Source organism: Oncorhynchus masou, chromosome 3 (assembly GCF_036934945.1).
Source record: "Oncorhynchus masou masou isolate Uvic2021 chromosome 3, UVic_Omas_1.1, whole genome shotgun sequence".
In the NCBI taxonomy this organism is placed as follows: domain Eukaryota; kingdom Metazoa; phylum Chordata; class Actinopteri; order Salmoniformes; family Salmonidae; genus Oncorhynchus; species Oncorhynchus masou.
The window spans coordinates 32,907,321-32,925,620 of record NC_088214.1 but is presented as its reverse complement, the minus strand read 5'-3'; the positions used below and the strand labels follow the sequence as shown (position 1 = coordinate 32,925,620).

Genomic DNA, 18,300 nt, shown 5'->3' with positions numbered 1-18,300 from the left:
ATCCATTTTGTTCAAAAAAAGAGACCAACCTCATCTCCAAAGTGTTTACTAGATAGTTGACAAGCCTTCCGGTAGAAAAAAATTGTTGGCCTGTCAACTTTTCATTGCGTAGCCCGGTGCGCCCTCCTGTAGCCCCTTAAAAAATCTTATTCAGTGTTGTAACCAAATAAATGTCTCATTATTTCTTTTACAGATTAATCTTATGTTTTGAATAAGCAGATAACAGTTTAATACTAACATGTATGAATAATTTAGGTAAAAAGTTGGATGTTAAATTATGTGTGGACTGTCGCACAACTTAATTTTACAATATACAGCATGTCCCACAAAAGTGTGTGTGTGTGTATTTAAATAAATATATGACTTTTTTTACTCTCAAAGCCTAACTTAACTTACATAAACTGTGATCAGCTAGCTTGAAGGGTGTCTTTAGTCACAAAAAGTACCATTACTTCCCAGGCCATTTGTATGTTGAGCTCGAGGTGATTTAATCCTCCAACCTCTAGAGTGTCCGATGTTGGGGGGAAATTAGCTAACCACGAGTTCATCTGACTTAAGCAGATAAAGAGCGTTATTGCAAAAATCCTTAACTACCCCTAACAACGTAACTAACAGAAGGCAATGTATGAACATATGACTAAGTCACTTTGGATAAAGCTTCTGCTAAATGGCATATATTGTATTATATAGGGAAGGGAAGTGACTCATTGGGCCAGCCCAACACCACTTCTACCCCGTGGTCTGTGTGCTATTATGAAGCATCTGAAGTGACTCTGAGCCTATGTAATTACCACTGTGTGTGTGTGCATGTCGGCGCAAGATAAAACGCAAGAGGGGGGGGGGGGGGTTCACTCATTGACTCCTGCCCTTGAGACAATAATGCTATGTCATCAAACGTTCTAGGTCTATGATATCAGACAGGATCTCCTAATCAAAGACTTATTTCACCCCAATTAATCTGACTAAGGCCATTAAACGAACACACTTTAATCCTTAAAATAAGAAATTAACAAGAATTGCTCAGTCAGACAGCAAATAGCAATTTGGATTGGTGTCAGTGCTTAAGGAGTCTGCATGCTTCCTATCCGAAACAATTAGTGCAAATATTCTGTTGACATTTTGCAGCTTTTTGTTCGTTTTGGTCTTCGGCACAGGGTTTTTCGGCTGTTTGTGAACACACATCTTTTGTGGGTCTGTTCCCGAAGTCTACGCCCCTTTGTTGGTGATTGGTCAACAGTAGGGATTCTTCAATCAAGTGTTTGTCATTCAAGAGATTAATAATTTTCATGCAAACGTTTTCACTTGAGAAATAGTTATATATAAAATTGCGTGACTAAGATCGTAGACTAGAAACGTCAACTCAAATATGTCCTTAAATATCTTAGATTATTTTGAAGAAGTGTGTACTTGCTAAGTGTGTACTTGCTACAGTGTCTCAAGATGGACAAACGGTACCATTGACACATTTTTCTCATTTGTCAAGTTAAGGTCTTTTAAGGGAGTATGCGAGCACACTCGTTTGGTTCACCTAAGGCGCCAGCCGAACTGAAGCATGCGGAAGGCTTTACACAGCTTAACAAATCATTCTGCGCTTTCGCCTTCTTTGCTGAAGAACGCAGCCTCTGGCTACACTGTTCTTACAGGAAGTGATTATAAAGGCAGGATCTATCTTGTCAGTCTCAATGCACACAGTCAACTCAACTGCATTATGAGTGTAGCACACATAACCTAAATGGCACCCTATTCCATATGTCGTCCTCTACTACCCCATAGGCCTTGGCCAAAAGTAATACACTGAATAGGATGACATTTGAAACATGACAAAATACTAGCAAACCACTCACAACAACACCTACCTCGTTGGATTGACTCAATGCTAAAATGGCGAACCACAGTTCACACACACACACACATGTATTTTTTGTTGAAACTGACTGAGTTACCATTTGAAGACATACATCAGAATCTCTATATCAAAGGCTGCTGTGAGACACTCCCAAATACAATTATAGTTATTTGATACAAACTACCGTTTTAGCATCTGTGAAATGACATTAGAAATATACGTGTACATAGGCTACCACATATTGATTGACATGGTCCGTTTTAGACTACCCCAGGGAGAGACACTCGATGGCCAAGAGCCCAGGCCTTCCAACCAATCCCCTTTGGACAATGGAGGCAACAATGTTACAATGTGGTCTGCAACAACTCTTGACACGATATATATCCACTTCAAAAAACGTTAAGTTACATCATGGCATAGGGGGCTATATTTTATAGTAGACTCACGTAAAATGCCAGCTTCAAATTTCAACTATGGTAGGAAGGAAGGCCTGCTCTGATATCTTGTCTTCTACATTCCCTCCAGACAGTGGACGACAATGGGGGACAAACAAACACAATGCCTACCAACCAAAATGAGTCAAAATGTAATGATACGGGCCTAAAACTGAACAAGGTAGTAATTTACCTTGGCAGGCTACAGATAAACACAAAAAATGTCGATTTTTAGACAATTTGATACGAGTGAATTCACATAGCCATTCGGTTTTTCGTCGCCCCATCCGGCCGCCGCTATCCCCACCCAAAGTTCCCAACTCATTCCTCATCATACCCTTTGTCGAATCCCTTGAACATTTCAGTAGCCTATACAATCTTGGCATAGCCTAACCAATATATGCTGGACAATCACTTGAGAAAATAAAGTATAGAATCTTACCTTGACTCGTGTTTTTGTCTTTGTTTATAATTTCAGGGCAGCATTTACTGAGAAAAGAAAAAGTATCCCGTGCGCTTTTTCTAGAGAAAAAAACTGTTATTCACGGAAGGAAATACTGCAAAATGTCAGTGATGTGCCTTATCCGTTTAAAATTATGCTTGCCCCGTTCAAAATACAAAAAAAGTCGAGAAAAGCGGGATGTAAATTATTTTACTAGGGGCAGCTCGCCCGAACACGTTACAATAGATCCTCAGTCTAGGGCGAAATATTTTTTCCTTCAACAAAGTGGACGACGAATTACAGTCACTTATTCTTATCTAGGACCGCCCACACAGGAAATACCGACTCTACTTGGAGGGCAATGGAGCAGACCTGTGAACCCTTCTATTCCTAAATAACATTACTGACCCTGAGCACTTCAAACACACACGCAGTCTGGTTTTACTAACCTTGTGGGGACACACAATTGATTGCCAATTCAAATTCCTACTTACCCTAACACAACCATAATCCTAACCATTAACCTAGCCCTAACCCTAAAAACCCAAAACCTATCCTTAACTGTAAAGTAAACACTCTATAAAAAGCCTTATTCCGGCAAAATGTCACCAGTTGGTAAAAAATAAATAATTGACTAGTCTTGTGGGAAATTAAGGTCCTCACAAGTAAAGTTAAACATGTCCACACACACACACACACACACACACACACACACACACACACACACACACACACACACACACACACTGTAATTTGTTTAGATACAAAGTTGTATTTACTCAGATAAGGATGGTTTAATATATGACACACATTATAACTTGTCTGGAAGGCTTCCGGTCCTACCTACTGATAACTGCTGTTACTAAGTGATGATTCAACGCTCTTACCTCAGAAAGAGAGCAGACATTCTGGAGATCAAACGTAAGACTATACTCTCAAACACAATTTTTTGAATGTTGCTCAGTGAAAAACAATAGTAAACTCCTCCTGAGAGACACTGTAGTTTAGTGAAACCACTATTGGGTTGTTCATGTTGTGTATGTGATCAGTGACCAAACAGGAAGCTTTAATGACCCTCTTGTTTACTTGGCAGAGCATTGTTTGTTTGTAAGACAACATCATTTATGCTGCCTTACTTTGAGTCTGCTAAAGAAGTTTGCTCCCTTTTTTCGTAAAAAATGTATGCAAGCATGACTGTAAGTCACTCGCTTTGGAGTGACTTACAGTGACTTATGGAGTGACTTATGGAGTGACTTATATTATAAAAGAGTTACAATGTATTTTCTAGGTGGTGTAAACTGAAAAACAAGACAAGACATATCACTGACACTGAGTAGGGCTCTGCATAATATAGGTTTAAATGTATTTATTCCTCTGTGAAACATTATTATAAAATATATGATGTGTTCTCGGAATGAGTGTGTGTGCATAGTCAAGTGAGAACAGTGACGATAAGCCTAGTGGCATATCCTCAAAAAGGACTTCCGCTATTGAGATACCCCTACCCAACGTATAACAAAGCACAACCATGTTTCCATATCTCTAAATTATCCCATATATGAAAAGGACGGTTGTATAAAAATGTTTTACTGCAAAAGTGTTTAAATTAATAAATATTGTATCCCAAAATTGCAAGTAGTCAGTCGTCAGCTCGACATACACAAACAGACAACATTTGGATATTTTAATATATAGACCTGTAAACACACAGATACAATCGTCAGAAATATAAACTCTGAATGTTTATGTTGAATGTAAACTTCACTTTTTGGTTGCTGTTAAATAGACAAACTGCTTTAATTCACGGCTGTATCAATCTAATCAATCAATCAAATGTATTTATGAAGCCCTTTTTTACATCAACCGATGTCACAAAATCCGAGCCTAAAACCCCAAACAGCAACCAATGTATATGTAGAAGCACGGTGGCTAGGACAAATTCCCTGTATGGTCCTGCCTGACAAAAATGCATACAGTTGTTTGATCTTGTAATCAGCTCTCAGGCAAGTGGGCTCAGACACTGTCATTTTTTCCAGTCTAAGGTGGATTTTATACAGTATGTTTAGCCCCTACTCCTGCAATTATGTTAGCCCCCCCCCCCCTCTCCTAGATTTGACGCCAAATACAATACGGCATCCAAAATCCAATATAGCTGATACCTCAACATAGAATGGTGGGTTAATCGCCTGTATATGTACACGCTAAATGAGATACATTTTTCTGATTTGTGTACTGTACTTATGACCTGTACTCAATACTATTTTTGTGTACTTCAACTATGTTAGGAATCCAATATGCCCACCATATACACTCAATCACCTTTGTCTGGATATATAAAACGGCAGCAGACTGCCGGCTGACGGCTTGGAAACGCCAAGTATTCCAAGTCACGAGCCTCTTTAAAGATGAAACGAAAGGGAATCCCACCCTGGACTCTGACACCCTCTTCCATAGCTTAACAACTTGCCTCTCCAGGATTGGGATCTTAAGTCACCTCCTAATCATTTAGAAGTTTGTTTTGATTCATTGCTAGTCCAATCCATCTGCCTTAATCCAACATGACCATCTCCTGGCTCACTGCATTTTTGATGCACATTGGGATGTTCCAGTGCACTTTTATCCTGGTTGGGCTCAGCTGGCGCATTGCTTCTTCCAGACCATCCTGGCTGTCTGCCCTGGAGTTGCCGTATATGTTGACTTGGTGACAGTTATGGTGCATGCGGAGGATGCAACCACACATGACAACTGCATAAGGTGTTGGTGTTCACTATAATGAACCAACACAACCTGACACGCATTGACAAGAAATGGGCCGTCACATTTCATAGGAATTGCTCTTCTCCAATGTCAAAGCCACCCTGAATATTCCAGAACTGTCCTTGATAGGCCCACTCCACCGTCAGTCCTCCCCTCGGGCAGTTACTAGAGACAGAGACGCTATGGAACTGGACTGCCATTCAACAGCCAAAATGCCGTCTGGAAATTGCTGGCGTGCATTACCTCATTTGCAACCTATTTCGCTACCAACCATGGCTGGCTAGCCCATGTGACACCTGAACTGGTCTCGCATGTGAAGTATGAGCTTTCATGTTGAGGTGAAACTGCAGTAATCCCAACAAGGACCTATGCCCCATTTATGGCAAACAAGAGGCGCCTTAGAATGGTAAAACTTGCTGTATGTAAGGTGGTATGGTATGGTGGATGGAGATTGACTGTGAGATAGTGGTCTTTGTGCATCATGCTTGATCTGCTCCACCTCCTCTGCAACCCTTTTACTGTCCATCAAAGCCCAGGGATACTCATCAAATGTATATGTGTGTGGAGCTGTACTATGTCCCTCATAACCAATGCTTCTTAGTCATAGTCTATGACCTAGCTACACTCTAACTAACTTCTAAGTAACCCTCACAGGTTATGTCATTCTCCAGTCCGTAATCAATGCCAACCACCCACAGTTAATATCGGCCAAATTATCATCCTGCCGGACTTCCGAAGGAATATGACCCGAAGGACTTTTGGCCACATTCAACATAATAAACTCCACCCACAGGCCAATTAGGCGTTGGAAAGATCTAAAGGCAAGTCTGTCTGTGACAGCCCTTTCACAGACTTTCCTTCACAACCAGACAACCAACTATCCCCCCATTACTATCCCTCCATTGTTCAGGCTGGGATAACATTCCAGTTAGTCAATGGGTCTCATTTGGTATGCAAGCTGCATCTGTTGACTGCCCATACCGAATTGTAGAAATGAAAACTGATCACACCACAGCTCATTATTCTGCACTGCTCGACTTAAGTGGGTGTGTCACAACATCTACAGTATAAGTGTAACCACGTTTGCAGTCAAATATTTTTACACAAGCATTCATTTAATTTATGGGAGACCTTAGAGATATGGTAAAACATGGTTGTGATTTGTTATACCTCGGTTAGGGGTATCTAAAAATGTCGGGGGTCTTGCCACCAGCCTAGATCTGCACACATTTAGACATTGTGTCATCAACCTATGACTGCACAGCTGCTGTTGTGCATACTTGAGCCCCCCTGTGGCTAAATAACACTCACATGAAGCAACAGGGATCTCTCCCCCAAATCATCAGCCACTCATCTAGTACCTCCTAATTACCATCCTATAATTAATACATGTTTAACTTAATCAGGGCTAATGTATGAGTCATACATTATAATTCAATTAAATGAGTAAATTATCAATGAATAAGTAATGATAAATGAATCTAGGTTCCAATTAAGCTGTAAGTGAAAGAGATTACATTAACACAGAATGATAGTCCTTTGTATTCTAATCAATGTATTTGATGATGTTAGGATACTGTTATTGTGCAGCCAAAGAATTAGTCACAACCAAAACAACATTTCAAACGTTGCTTGTCATATTTGTTTGTCTTTTGTCATTTAAAAATACCCAATCGGGATATCTGTACTTTGTGTTTAGGTCCTCAGTTCCAGTGCACAAGTTATGTTAAAAACATATGTTGTCTAAACCAGGGAGGAATGTCAGGTCACACAGAGTGCAGCAAACCCACTAAGAGAGAGAAGCACAAATAGGACATATTTTGGTAGGCCTGCCCTATCAAGTGTTGTCAGTGGGAAGTGTGGTTATAAAGGACATTCTCAGGAAAATGCCTTTTCCTTGTTTTGGGCTTTGAGGACAGCCTTACATTGCTGTACATTCAGCATTCAGTGCGGTCTTTGGTGTGTAATGGTATATAGCAGAAACATGTTAAAGGTAGGGTTCCCGCGTCCGTGGAGACTGCATTCAAGGTAAATGTTGACTATGTCGGCTCATTATGAAATGACCTTTACATTTTAACATGGATTTTTTTTGCGATATTGATTGAATCCAGACCTAACAGGGGATATCGACTATCAGCGTTAAATCATATAGCCACACTAGCTTCACCCTCATGTGGGTGCTAACAAACATAAAGCATGCTAGGTACTGTTAGGTATCAACAGCCACTCCAGCAGAGGCTGGAAGCCAAAGTGATTGGTCAATGGCAGAGTACTTGCATAAAATTCAGCTATCCTCAATTTTGGCCCTGTTCACGCCCCAGCCCACTTCGCTTCCCTCTATTGAAAATGAAAGGATTTTGATGTTTCAACGTCCCTTGTCGTCTGCTATGGAAACCCACTGTAAATATCAATTAGACGTAAATGGAAGTTAGGATTTGCCCCTTATCTTTGAACTGAACCCACTTGAAAGAATGAATCTTATTCAAACATTTATTTGATCCAATTCTTTGGAATGTTGTAGTCATTGATCAGTCGGAAACTACGTAGGTCTTGAAGCTGACCAGGGAGTCAAATAGCACCCTATTCCCTACATAGTGCACTACATTTGACCAGAGCCCTATGGGCCCAGGACAAAGGTATTGCACAGTATAGGGAATGCGGACATTTGGGTCCAAGTATAGAAACATAATTACCTCAGTCAATAAGGCCTTAACTACTTAATCATTTTTTCTTTCCTTTTTTTATATCTGGGATGGCAAATTACATTTAGCAGGATTGAAGAAAAAAAAAACATTTTGTAGAAAAAAATGGCACAGACATTTGTGACAGTACAAAAACACAAGGTGATATAACATACCAACTAAATATAAACATTACGTAAGTAAAGAGACGTGTATAGCTTTTTCAATAATGAAAAACATCTCCATAGTTGTACATTTCAGAATGATATCATGTCATCTGAAACCATAGAAAATAGTTATCTGTAACACTGTCTTATCCTTCTCTCGCTTTCCCTCTCTCAATTTTTTTTTCTCACAAAACAATATCATAAACAACACAAAGATCTTTTAAATATATCAGTGCAACATTGTTTTCACATCTAGTGCTGCAGCATCCTTTCCTATTGAAGAGGACCACACCAAAACATGAGGCCCTTACAATTTCGAGAGGTGGAACCATAGAAACAGGAAGGACTCATTCTAATTTGAATGATTCTAATCCTGTGGAATATGGAATACCATTAAGAGCTCAAAGCAGAACCATGAAGCATCTGTCTTACTCGGTTCCCTGAATGAAGGAAACATGACAGAGGCGAAACATAGAAGCTCAAATAGACCCCGGCCCAAGGAATAAACGGTACAGCTACATCACATCCATTCATTGAACCTTGGATCCATGTTTTTGCCGTTTTATATAGTACTTTGTTTTGCATGAACTCTTTACGTTAGTGTTCAATACAGACAAAAGGAGGGCACATAGGATGTAAGCTACAGTACATGAAAACAGCATGGCAGAAGAGTATCTTTCATTCTAGCAAGGTCCATCATTCCACCATAGACATGTAGGGCCAGTTCCCCAGAACCCAGATTAAGCCTTGTCCTGGACTAAAAAAGCATTCTCAAAGAGATTCTTAATCTGTGTCTGGGAAACTGGCCCAAGTATCGTCATAGCAGCATTTTTTCTCTCCTAGAGATGCTTCACCCCCTCCAGTCTGTTGTCTGGTTGCTTCCCAAATGCCACACTATTCCCTATATAGTGCACGACTATTGATCAGGGCACGTAGTGCACTCTAGGGAATAGGGTGTCATTTCAGACACAGCCGATGGGCTCTTCACTCTCTTCTTGTTAGGCCTTTGTAGCGAATATAACCATTGGCCATAATAACACACTCTTTTCCCAGGCAGCATTGTGAGAGCACCAATGGAACATAACAACACAAAATACCCATTAAATACATGAGGACATCCAGACAACATCACCTATGATACAGAGAGCACAAAGAAAGGATACTGCAGCAGTTTGTATTTTTTTTTGTATATAAAAGGCCGCTCAAATATATTAAAACCTATGTACAATAAGTTGGATGTGTCATGTACTATGGGGATGGCATGAAGTCCTGCCAATCTGACTCCACCAGCCGATGCCTATGTACTGCTATGATGATCAGAACAGAATCAGACTCTACCAGTGGATGCCTATGTACTGCTATGATGATCAGAACAGAATCAGACTCTAACAGTGGATGCCTACTTACTGCTATGATCAGAACAGAATCAGACTCTAACCAGCTGATGCCTACTCACTCATATGATCGGAATAGAATCAGACTCTACCAGCCGATGCTTATACATAATTATGTACAGAACAGAATCAGACTCTACCAGTGGATGCCTATGTACTGCTCTGATCAGAACAGAATCAGACTCTACCAGTGGATGCCTATGTACTGCTCTGATCAGAACAGAATCAGACTCTACCAGTGGATGCCTATGTACTGCTGTGATCAGAACAGAATCAGACTCTACCAGTGGATGCCTATGTACTGCTGTGATCAGAACAGAATCAGACTCTACCAGTGGATGCCTATGTACTGCTGTGATCAGAACAGAATCAGACTCTACCAGTGGATGCCTATGTACTGCTGTGATCAGAACAGAATCAGACTCTACCAGTGGATGCCTATGTACTGCTGTGATCAGAACAGAATCAGACTCTACCAGTGGATGCCTATGTACTGCTGTGATCAGAACAGAATCAGTCACTACCAGTGGATGCCTATGTACTGCTGTGATCAGAACAGAATCAGACTCTACCAGTGGATGCCTATGTACTGCTGTGATCAGAACAGAATCAGACACTACCAGTGGATGCCTATGTACTGCTATGAACAGAATCAGTAGAGAAAAGGCAACACAAACTTTCAAAAGGCACTGTCGGAACTAGACTAAGGGTCTAGGGCCAGGGCAAGCACCCCTCTGGACACACACACACACACACACACACACACACACACACACACACACACACACACACACACACACACACACACACACACACACACACACACACACACACACACACACACACACACACACACACACACACACACACACACACACACACACACACACACACACACACAAAATGCACAAATCGATGCCGACATACAACAGAAACATAACATGGCCAGCTGAATAGCCAGCCGCATGTCAGGATAGTGAATCAAAGTTTTTATGCTCTTTCTTTCTGTGAAACAGTATTGACTTCAGAGAAAAATGAAAAATCATAACTTTTCAGAAGAAAAATAACAAAAACATGATAAATACTTTCATATTAATTGGTCTCAACACCAGCATCTGATTACATAAAAACAAAGCACGTCACAAAACATCCAAAAAACTAAAATAATCCTTTTTGCTGTACACATTTTCTTTATACACAGTGCCCCCTACTGGTAAATTCCTTTCACTGCAGCCCCTGAGAATATCACGACTCGGTCACAACCTCCTACCATCTCTACGGCTGACTGCGTCCAAAATGGCACCCTATCCCCTACATAGTGCACTACAGGGCAACCTATCCCATACATAGTGCAGTATATATGGAATACGGTGCCATTTGGGTCCCAACCCTCCGTCCGGTGGTCTAGTTCCTCCAGCTATGAGGCTGCTTGTGCTTCCTTCCCTCAGAGGAAGCTCACGCCCTTAGCTTACGCCTCTGAGTAGCTGTTCTGTGCATTCAGCTTGCTGTCCTTCTTCAGCTTGACTCCGTCCACCAGCTCAAAGTTATAGTTCTCCAGAGCCGACAAGTTCCTGCTGTCGGACATGTGGCCGTGTGAGCAGGCACAGTAGAGGACGACACCACAGATAGCCCCCAGCAAGACCCCCAGAGCGCTCATAGCGATGATGGTGATGAGGATGGGGTCCAGGGTTTTCAGCATGTTGCCTGGGCCACCCAGCTCGCTGTTCTCCACTACCGCTGGGTAGTACGGGTCTATTGCTGAAATTGAGACAGAAAAAAATGACTTTAGTGGCCTGGTGTGGTCTATCAGTTCCTGCCGCTGCCTTCGGAACACACATGTATGCCAGTGCTGGTGCGGGATTGAATCTGGCCCACGGCCAGCACACCATCTCTCTTCCTTCCTTTCCTGTCTCGCTTCACTTTATTTTTTAAGGATGGAAAGAGCCTTAAAAAAGTATAAACAGCTGGATACATATAGGCACATAGCATAGGTTAGATGTTAGGAGGCTCGTCACCCACAAGCTCTAAAAAATATTACAACCATGAATGAGCACTGAGGTAGTGTACTTACGGTATATGCAGATCTCTGTTGGCTGGGATGTAGGAGCCTCCCGTATATCTGGATCTAAAGGGGGAAAAACAACACCCATCCAAAATGGCCACGTTATTTGAGTTGTTACACACCTTAAGCAGGATCAGAAGTGTAATAAAGCACCAAAACCAGAGAGCAAAGAGGGTTGCAAAATTCCCGTAACTTTCCCAAATGTCTCAGTCTTTCTAGAAATCCTGGTTGGAGGAATCTGCATTTCCTGCTTATTTCCTACTTATTCCAGGAATATTCCAACCAGGCTGTGCAGCCCTAGCAGAGAGTTATAGACCAGGGAAGTGACACTTACCCTTACACTCCTCTGTTGTGAGTCCATCCAGGATCTTGATATTGTCCAGAGCAATATGTCCTGTGCTCCTGTCTCCCACTCCCTCAATCACCACCTAGCAACAACAACATAAACATACAGGTGAAATACTGCGATATAATGCATTACTTCTGACCATAGGGCCCATATAATGCATTACTTCTGACCATAGGGCCCATATGGTGCATTACTTCTCACCATAGGGCCCATATAATGCATTACTTCTCACCATAGGGCCCATATATTGCATTATTTCAGACCATAGGGCCCACATAGTGCCTTACTTCAGACCATAGGGCCAATATTGTGCATTACTTCTCACCATAGGTCCCATATAATGCATTACTTCTGACCATAGGGCCCATATAATGCATTACCTCTGACCATAGGGCCCATATAATGCATTACCTCTGACTAGGGTCCATATGGTGCATTACCTCTGACTAGGGACCATATGGTGCATTACAAAGGAATGTGGTGCCATTTGGAACCTAACCGAGGTCTAACAGACTCATGACTAAGGTCTAGCCTAGTGCTTTACCTTATAGGGTTTGTTAGAGTGGGGCACCAGCACTCGTCCCTCCCTCCATCGGCTGCCCTGGTGTCCACTGACAGTCCAGAGCAGTGCCTCAGTCCGTCCCTCCTCTGTCTCCTTGTTCTGTTTGATGTGCAGGGTGCCGGCGTGCTCCCCGAACATGTGGTACCAGAAGGACACACACAGGTCTGCGTCAGGGGCGGTGACGGGCAGGCTGGCTAGGCGTGCCACCCTCTCCTCCATCCTCTCCTCCTCTGACTCCTCCTCCTTCCTTTCGGTCTCAGTAGCCAGCAGCATGTAGATGAAATTTCCTGGACCTCCTTTAGAGGGCAGTAAGAGACAAGCTAAGTAGCTATTTCTGAGTCCATGTTCATTGTGATAGTGCTTATTTACTACAGTAATATTATTGTGTGTGTGTGTGTGTGTCCACATGCACTCTGTGTCGTGTGTGTGCACTCTGTGTTGTGTGTGTGTGTGTGTTTCTGCATTCTCTGTCCTCTCACCTGTGTGATCTAGGTTGGGTCCTCTGTGGACTGTAGGGGCCCCACTGGTATGAATCATCCACCCAGCACCAGCATCCGTCTCCAATGTCCAGCCGCAGAACGATGGGTTGTCCGCCCAGCCAAAGTCACACGCGAACCACAGGTACTCTGGAAAAGAGGTCAACCTTGTAAGTAACCTAGCTTGTTTCCTCTGGTTAAGTGTAACTATTATTAACTTAATGTTACACAACGTGAATAGAGAGTGAGGTATTGTAGTAACAAATAAAATATATGACAATTCTTTTGAACAGCTGAAGAAGCAAGCACACCATTTGTATTCAGGAAAATGACCATTTCTTACAGTAACTTGAAGGCACTCAAACTTAGATATGATATTTCATATTAAACAAAAGACAGATTCACAGATCCAACATGTGTTTAGTACCAGGAGAAGGAAGACTGAAGGGACCTTCCAGAGAGAAGGAAGACTGAAGAGACCTTCCAGAGAGAAGGAAGACTGAAGGGACCTTCCAGAGAGAAGGAAGACTGAAGGGACCTTCCAGAGAGAAGGAAGACTGAAGGGACCTTCCAGAGAGAAGGAAGACTGAAGGGACCTTCCAGAGAGAAGGAAGACTGAAGGGACCTTCCAGAGAGAAGGAAGACTGAAGGGACCTTCCAGAGAGAAGGAAGACTGAAGGGACCTTCCAGAGAGAAGGAAGACTGAAGGGACCTTCCAGAGAGAAGGAAGACTGAAGGGACCTTCCAGAGAGAAGGAAGTAGTGCCACAAACAGAACAGTAATGAAGACTAAACCATTTCCAGAATGTACACTACGAAAAACTTGTTTCTCATCGCCTCTATGCCAGCTACAAATGGGCCCCTATTCCCTATATAGTGCACTACTTTTGAGCAGAGCCCAATGGGCCGTGGTGAAAAGTAGTGCACTATAAAGGGAATAATGGGCCCATTTGGGACAAAACATAACATGGTGGCAGTGGTTAATCACAGCATCCAAATTAATTCTACAGCTATGAGTAAAAATAATGCTTTAATATTGCAGATATCAAGTTGGTGGTTGAAGATATCCCTCTAGTGGTGTGGGGGCTGTGCTTTGGAAAAGTGGGTGGGGTTATATCCTTCCTGTTTGGCCCTGTCCGGGGGTGTCCTCGGGTGGGGCCACAGTGTCTCCTGACCCCTCCTGTCTCAGCCTCCAGTATTTATGCTGCAGTAGTTTATGTGTCGGGGGGCTGGGGTCAGTTTGTTATATCTGGAGTACTTCTCCTGTCCAATTCGGTGTCCTGTGTGAATCTAAGTGTGCGTTCTCTAATTCTCTCCTTCTCTCTCTCGGAGGACCTGAGCCCTAGGACCATGCCCCAGGACTACCTGACATGATGACTCCTTGCTGTCCCCAGTCCACCTGGCCGTGCTGCTGCTCCAGTTTCAACTGTTCTGCCTTATTATTATTCGACCATGCTGGTCATTTATGAACATTTGAACATCTTGGCCATGTTCTGTTATAATCTCTACCCAGCACAGCCAGAAGAGGACTGGCCACCCCACATCGCCTGGTTCCTCTCTAGGTTTCTTCCTAGGTTTTGGCCTTTCTAGGGAGTTTTTCCTAACCACCGTGCTTCTACACCTGCATTGCTTGCTGTTTGGGGTTTTAGGCTGGGTTTCTGTACAGCACTTTGAGATATCAGCTGATGTACGAAGGGCTATATAAATAAATTTGATTTGATTTGATTTGAGATAGATTGTGGCTTCTATCAATCTTTTGTCTCCATCATTTTCAATCCCCCATATACATTTTGAGGTAAATTATTTTAAATATATGTTCCTTCTTTTTTATTTCCCCCTAACCCTACCACCCCTCCCCTAATTGGAGTAAACTAATAAAAATATAATAACCAGGCTTCTACTTCCAGCTTATACATACTATATACATTTTATGGACACATGTTTGACATTAGCTATCTTTTTTTCGCTTTTTTTTTTTTACAAAGAATGTTTCTTTTGTTGTCAGACGCTGTTGCAGTACTCAGAGAATAACTAACTGTTGTTGTGCCCTCTGGTTGTTGTCATATGACTTGATCAGTTAATTGAGACTCAAGGCTCCTTTTTCTGTTTCTGCAGTTATGTTTTTCCATCTCAAGGCCAAACACCGGCTGTGTTCCAAATGGCAGCCCATTTATTTTAGAGCGCACAACATTAGACCAGGATCCAGCACTGGTCAACAGCACACATAGATCTGGCAACATCTCTGTAGTTTGAATGACATCAATTATATGGTCAAATCTACCATCCTGTTCTGTATTTCATGTCAAAATCCAACCACGATGATCTGCCTCATTTGCTTTATAGACAGACAACAAAAGAGAGGCAGAGAGAAGGATGGATGCATGAATGGATGGGTGGAGTACATGAGCCGGTAGTTTATGGATGTTCTCACCTGGTATGCGGTCTCCCTCTATGATAGGGTCTGCCACTGTGGTGTCACCTGTCAGACACAGATGGGCACAGTCAGTGGGGTTCATGGATCAGAGGGTGGGTCAAACCCCCCAGTCAGGGATACAAACACAATTGATGGATAGATAGATCAGATATATTAGACAGATAGAAATTTGTTTTATTTGGATCCCCATTAATAATTGCAGAGGCAGGAGCTATTCTTCCTAGGGACCACAAGAAAGACAAAACATGACTACACAAGGAGAGTAACACAAATGTAAAATACAACGATATACAAACAATAAATCCTCTAGGGTAGGGTAGAGAAGGGTGCGAGAGACATGATGAGGATGGATAGATAGAGAAAGGGTGGGTGTGAGAAGGAGAGTGGGATGACGAGAGAGAGAGAGCAAGGGAGGCTGGTGGTAAGGCACCTGTTGGGTCGTAGTCCTCCCCTCCTGCTCCTGTTCCTGTTCCACTGTGACAGCTGGCCTGCTCGTCGTCACACTCTTCTGACGTCGGCGCGGGCGTGGTCACAGACGCGGTCGTGGTGGCAGCGAACGTGGTCACAGCAAACGTGATCGATACAGGCGTGGTCGGTGGCACAGTTGTGGGCTCTGGAGAGGGAAGGAGAGAGGAGAGAGTGAGTGAGTGGGGTGGAGAGAGAGAGAGAGGGAGGGAGAGAGAGAGAGAGAGAGAGAGAATCCTTCAGGGAAATGATACCTCTGCTGTTTGGTTGTAGTAAGCAGTCAGTTTACAGGTCAACCTTTGTGATTGGATTAGGGAATATGGCCAATTGTTTGATTTTAGATGTTAATGACACTGACATGGTGAAACCAAGCAGGCTTCCAGGGCACATGGTCTGGGTGGAGATAGGAAACGATCCGGTAACATGAGACTGTGGAGTGAGGCTGGTTGCTACTGGTAGCAAGATCGATACCGATAGTCGGAGTGTGGAGAGCCAAGTGTGCAGAGCCTGGTAGCTGCAGAGGGGTTGGAATCAAGGTGTGAAGGATAATTGGGGAAATAATTAGAGTAGATTGCTCATAGTGGATTTCCCAATGTGGCCCTGTGAGTGTGTGTGAGTGTGTGCTTGTTCCCAAGTGAGTGTGTGTTCGGATGCCCTCGTGCTCTTTCTTTGATGTGGAGATCATCTTTTTTCCACCTCTTCTCCCCTCCTCTCCTCCTCTTTTTTCCACCTCCTCTCCTCTCCCCTCCACTACCCCACCGTCTGGCGTGTACTAACTGATCCTCATCTTCCTCCCTACTAGGGTAACCAGACACCCCATACCAGACCTAGAAATCCCCAACCCTCAGTCACTCACTCTCCCAACCCCACTCCCACTTCAACCCCACCTCACCGTCCCACTGTGACTGTCCCCCCCCCAGCCCAGAGTCAGGGCAGCCTGCCCTGGCGCGCATCAGCCTTTCATGTCTTAACCCTCCCACATAACACACTAACTGACAGGTAAGGTACACATTGTCATCAAGCAGAAAAGTCTACACAACTACTCCCCCTACTGCCCAAGGCTTGTCACTCACCCAGGTCTCAGGTCTGTAGTTTGGAGTAGGTGAGTGAAGCCTATCTGGGATTCCATCTGTGTGAGGCCACTATGATTGATGTCTAACTCTAGACCCTGTCAGTGGGGTTCTTTAATCATAATACTGTCCTGCTTGGGCGGCTCCAAAGTCGCGCAGCGGTCTAAGGCATTGCATCTCAGTGCTAGAGGCGTCACTACAGACACCCTGGTTCGATTTCAGGCTGTATCACAACCGGCCATGATTGGGAGTCTCATAGGGCAGCGCACAATTGTCCCAGCGTTGTCCGGTTTTGGCCGGGCTAGGCCGTCATTATAAATAAGAATTTGTTCTTAACTGACTTGCCTAGTTAAATAAATGTTCAATTATTATTATTATTTTTATTATTTTTTGGTCCAAGATCTGTTTGTTCACTCTGTTGCTGTCGTTGTTAAGCCAAAACTGTGTGTGTGTGAGATGTTTGCACTATCTCACCCTGGATCTCACAGCCCAGCAGCTCCAGTCTGAGCCCCAGGCCCTCGGGGGTGGCTCTCTCTGGGTAAACCCTGAGGAAGCGAGTCAGCAGAGGGCCCAGCGTACGCAGCTCTGGGGTGTCATGGTTCTGGTTCCCAATGAAGATCTGGAAGAGAGAAAAGGAATGTTTGTTAGTTAGGATTCACACAGACACTTGCATGCATGCAAACACACACACACACACACACACACACACACACACACACACACACACACACACACACACACACACACACACACACACACACACACACACACACACACACACACACACACACACACACACACACACACACACACACACACACACACACACACACACACACCTTGAGGCTCCAGTCTATTGAAAAAGAATTGACTTTCTATCAAAACAAAACACATTTCTTTGAAGACCTCTAGGATCTATGAGTTCCTCCTTAATATATTATTTAAAGCGAGAGGACATGTGAAAATGGTTAGCCCGTGCAGTGAGCAGGTAGTGGGAGTCCAGGACACCAGGCCTGCTACCACCATGGTGCCAGGCCCTAGGTTCTTAAGTTTCCCTCTAAAACCCTCAATCAAAGTGAAACCTGGTGTGGCAGCTTGAAAAACATTCTCTTTGCCTCCCAAATGGCTCACTATTCCCTATACAGTGCACTACTTTTGACCA

The 18,300-nt window shown here is 43.3% G+C and overlaps 2 protein-coding genes across 2 annotated transcripts in view; both read right to left on the bottom strand.

Moving 5' to 3' along the window:
• LOC135514852 (integrin beta-1-like) overlaps positions 1 to 3,010 on the bottom strand; it is a 30,708-nt gene extending 27,698 nt beyond the window's left edge. The window contains exon 1 of the mRNA XM_064938516.1: positions 2,723 to 3,010. The gene's annotated coding sequence lies outside the window, so the exon portion shown is untranslated. The remainder of the gene's footprint in view (positions 1 to 2,722) is intronic.
• Positions 3,011 to 7,955: 4,945 nt separating this feature from the next.
• LOC135514840 (neuropilin-1a-like) overlaps positions 7,956 to 18,300 on the bottom strand; it is a 51,465-nt gene continuing 41,120 nt past the window's right edge. Inside the window, exons 11-18 of the mRNA XM_064938498.1 lie at positions 17,613 to 17,757; positions 16,034 to 16,216; positions 15,601 to 15,648; positions 13,174 to 13,320; positions 12,677 to 12,990; positions 12,118 to 12,211; positions 11,793 to 11,846; positions 7,956 to 11,479 (exon numbers count right to left, since the gene is read on the bottom strand). Of these exons, the coding sequence (XP_064794570.1) occupies positions 11,190 to 11,479; positions 11,793 to 11,846; positions 12,118 to 12,211; positions 12,677 to 12,990; positions 13,174 to 13,320; positions 15,601 to 15,648; positions 16,034 to 16,216; positions 17,613 to 17,757 (1,275 nt within the window). The 3' untranslated portion in view covers positions 7,956 to 11,189. The remainder of the gene's footprint in view (positions 11,480 to 11,792; positions 11,847 to 12,117; positions 12,212 to 12,676; positions 12,991 to 13,173; positions 13,321 to 15,600; positions 15,649 to 16,033; positions 16,217 to 17,612; positions 17,758 to 18,300) is intronic.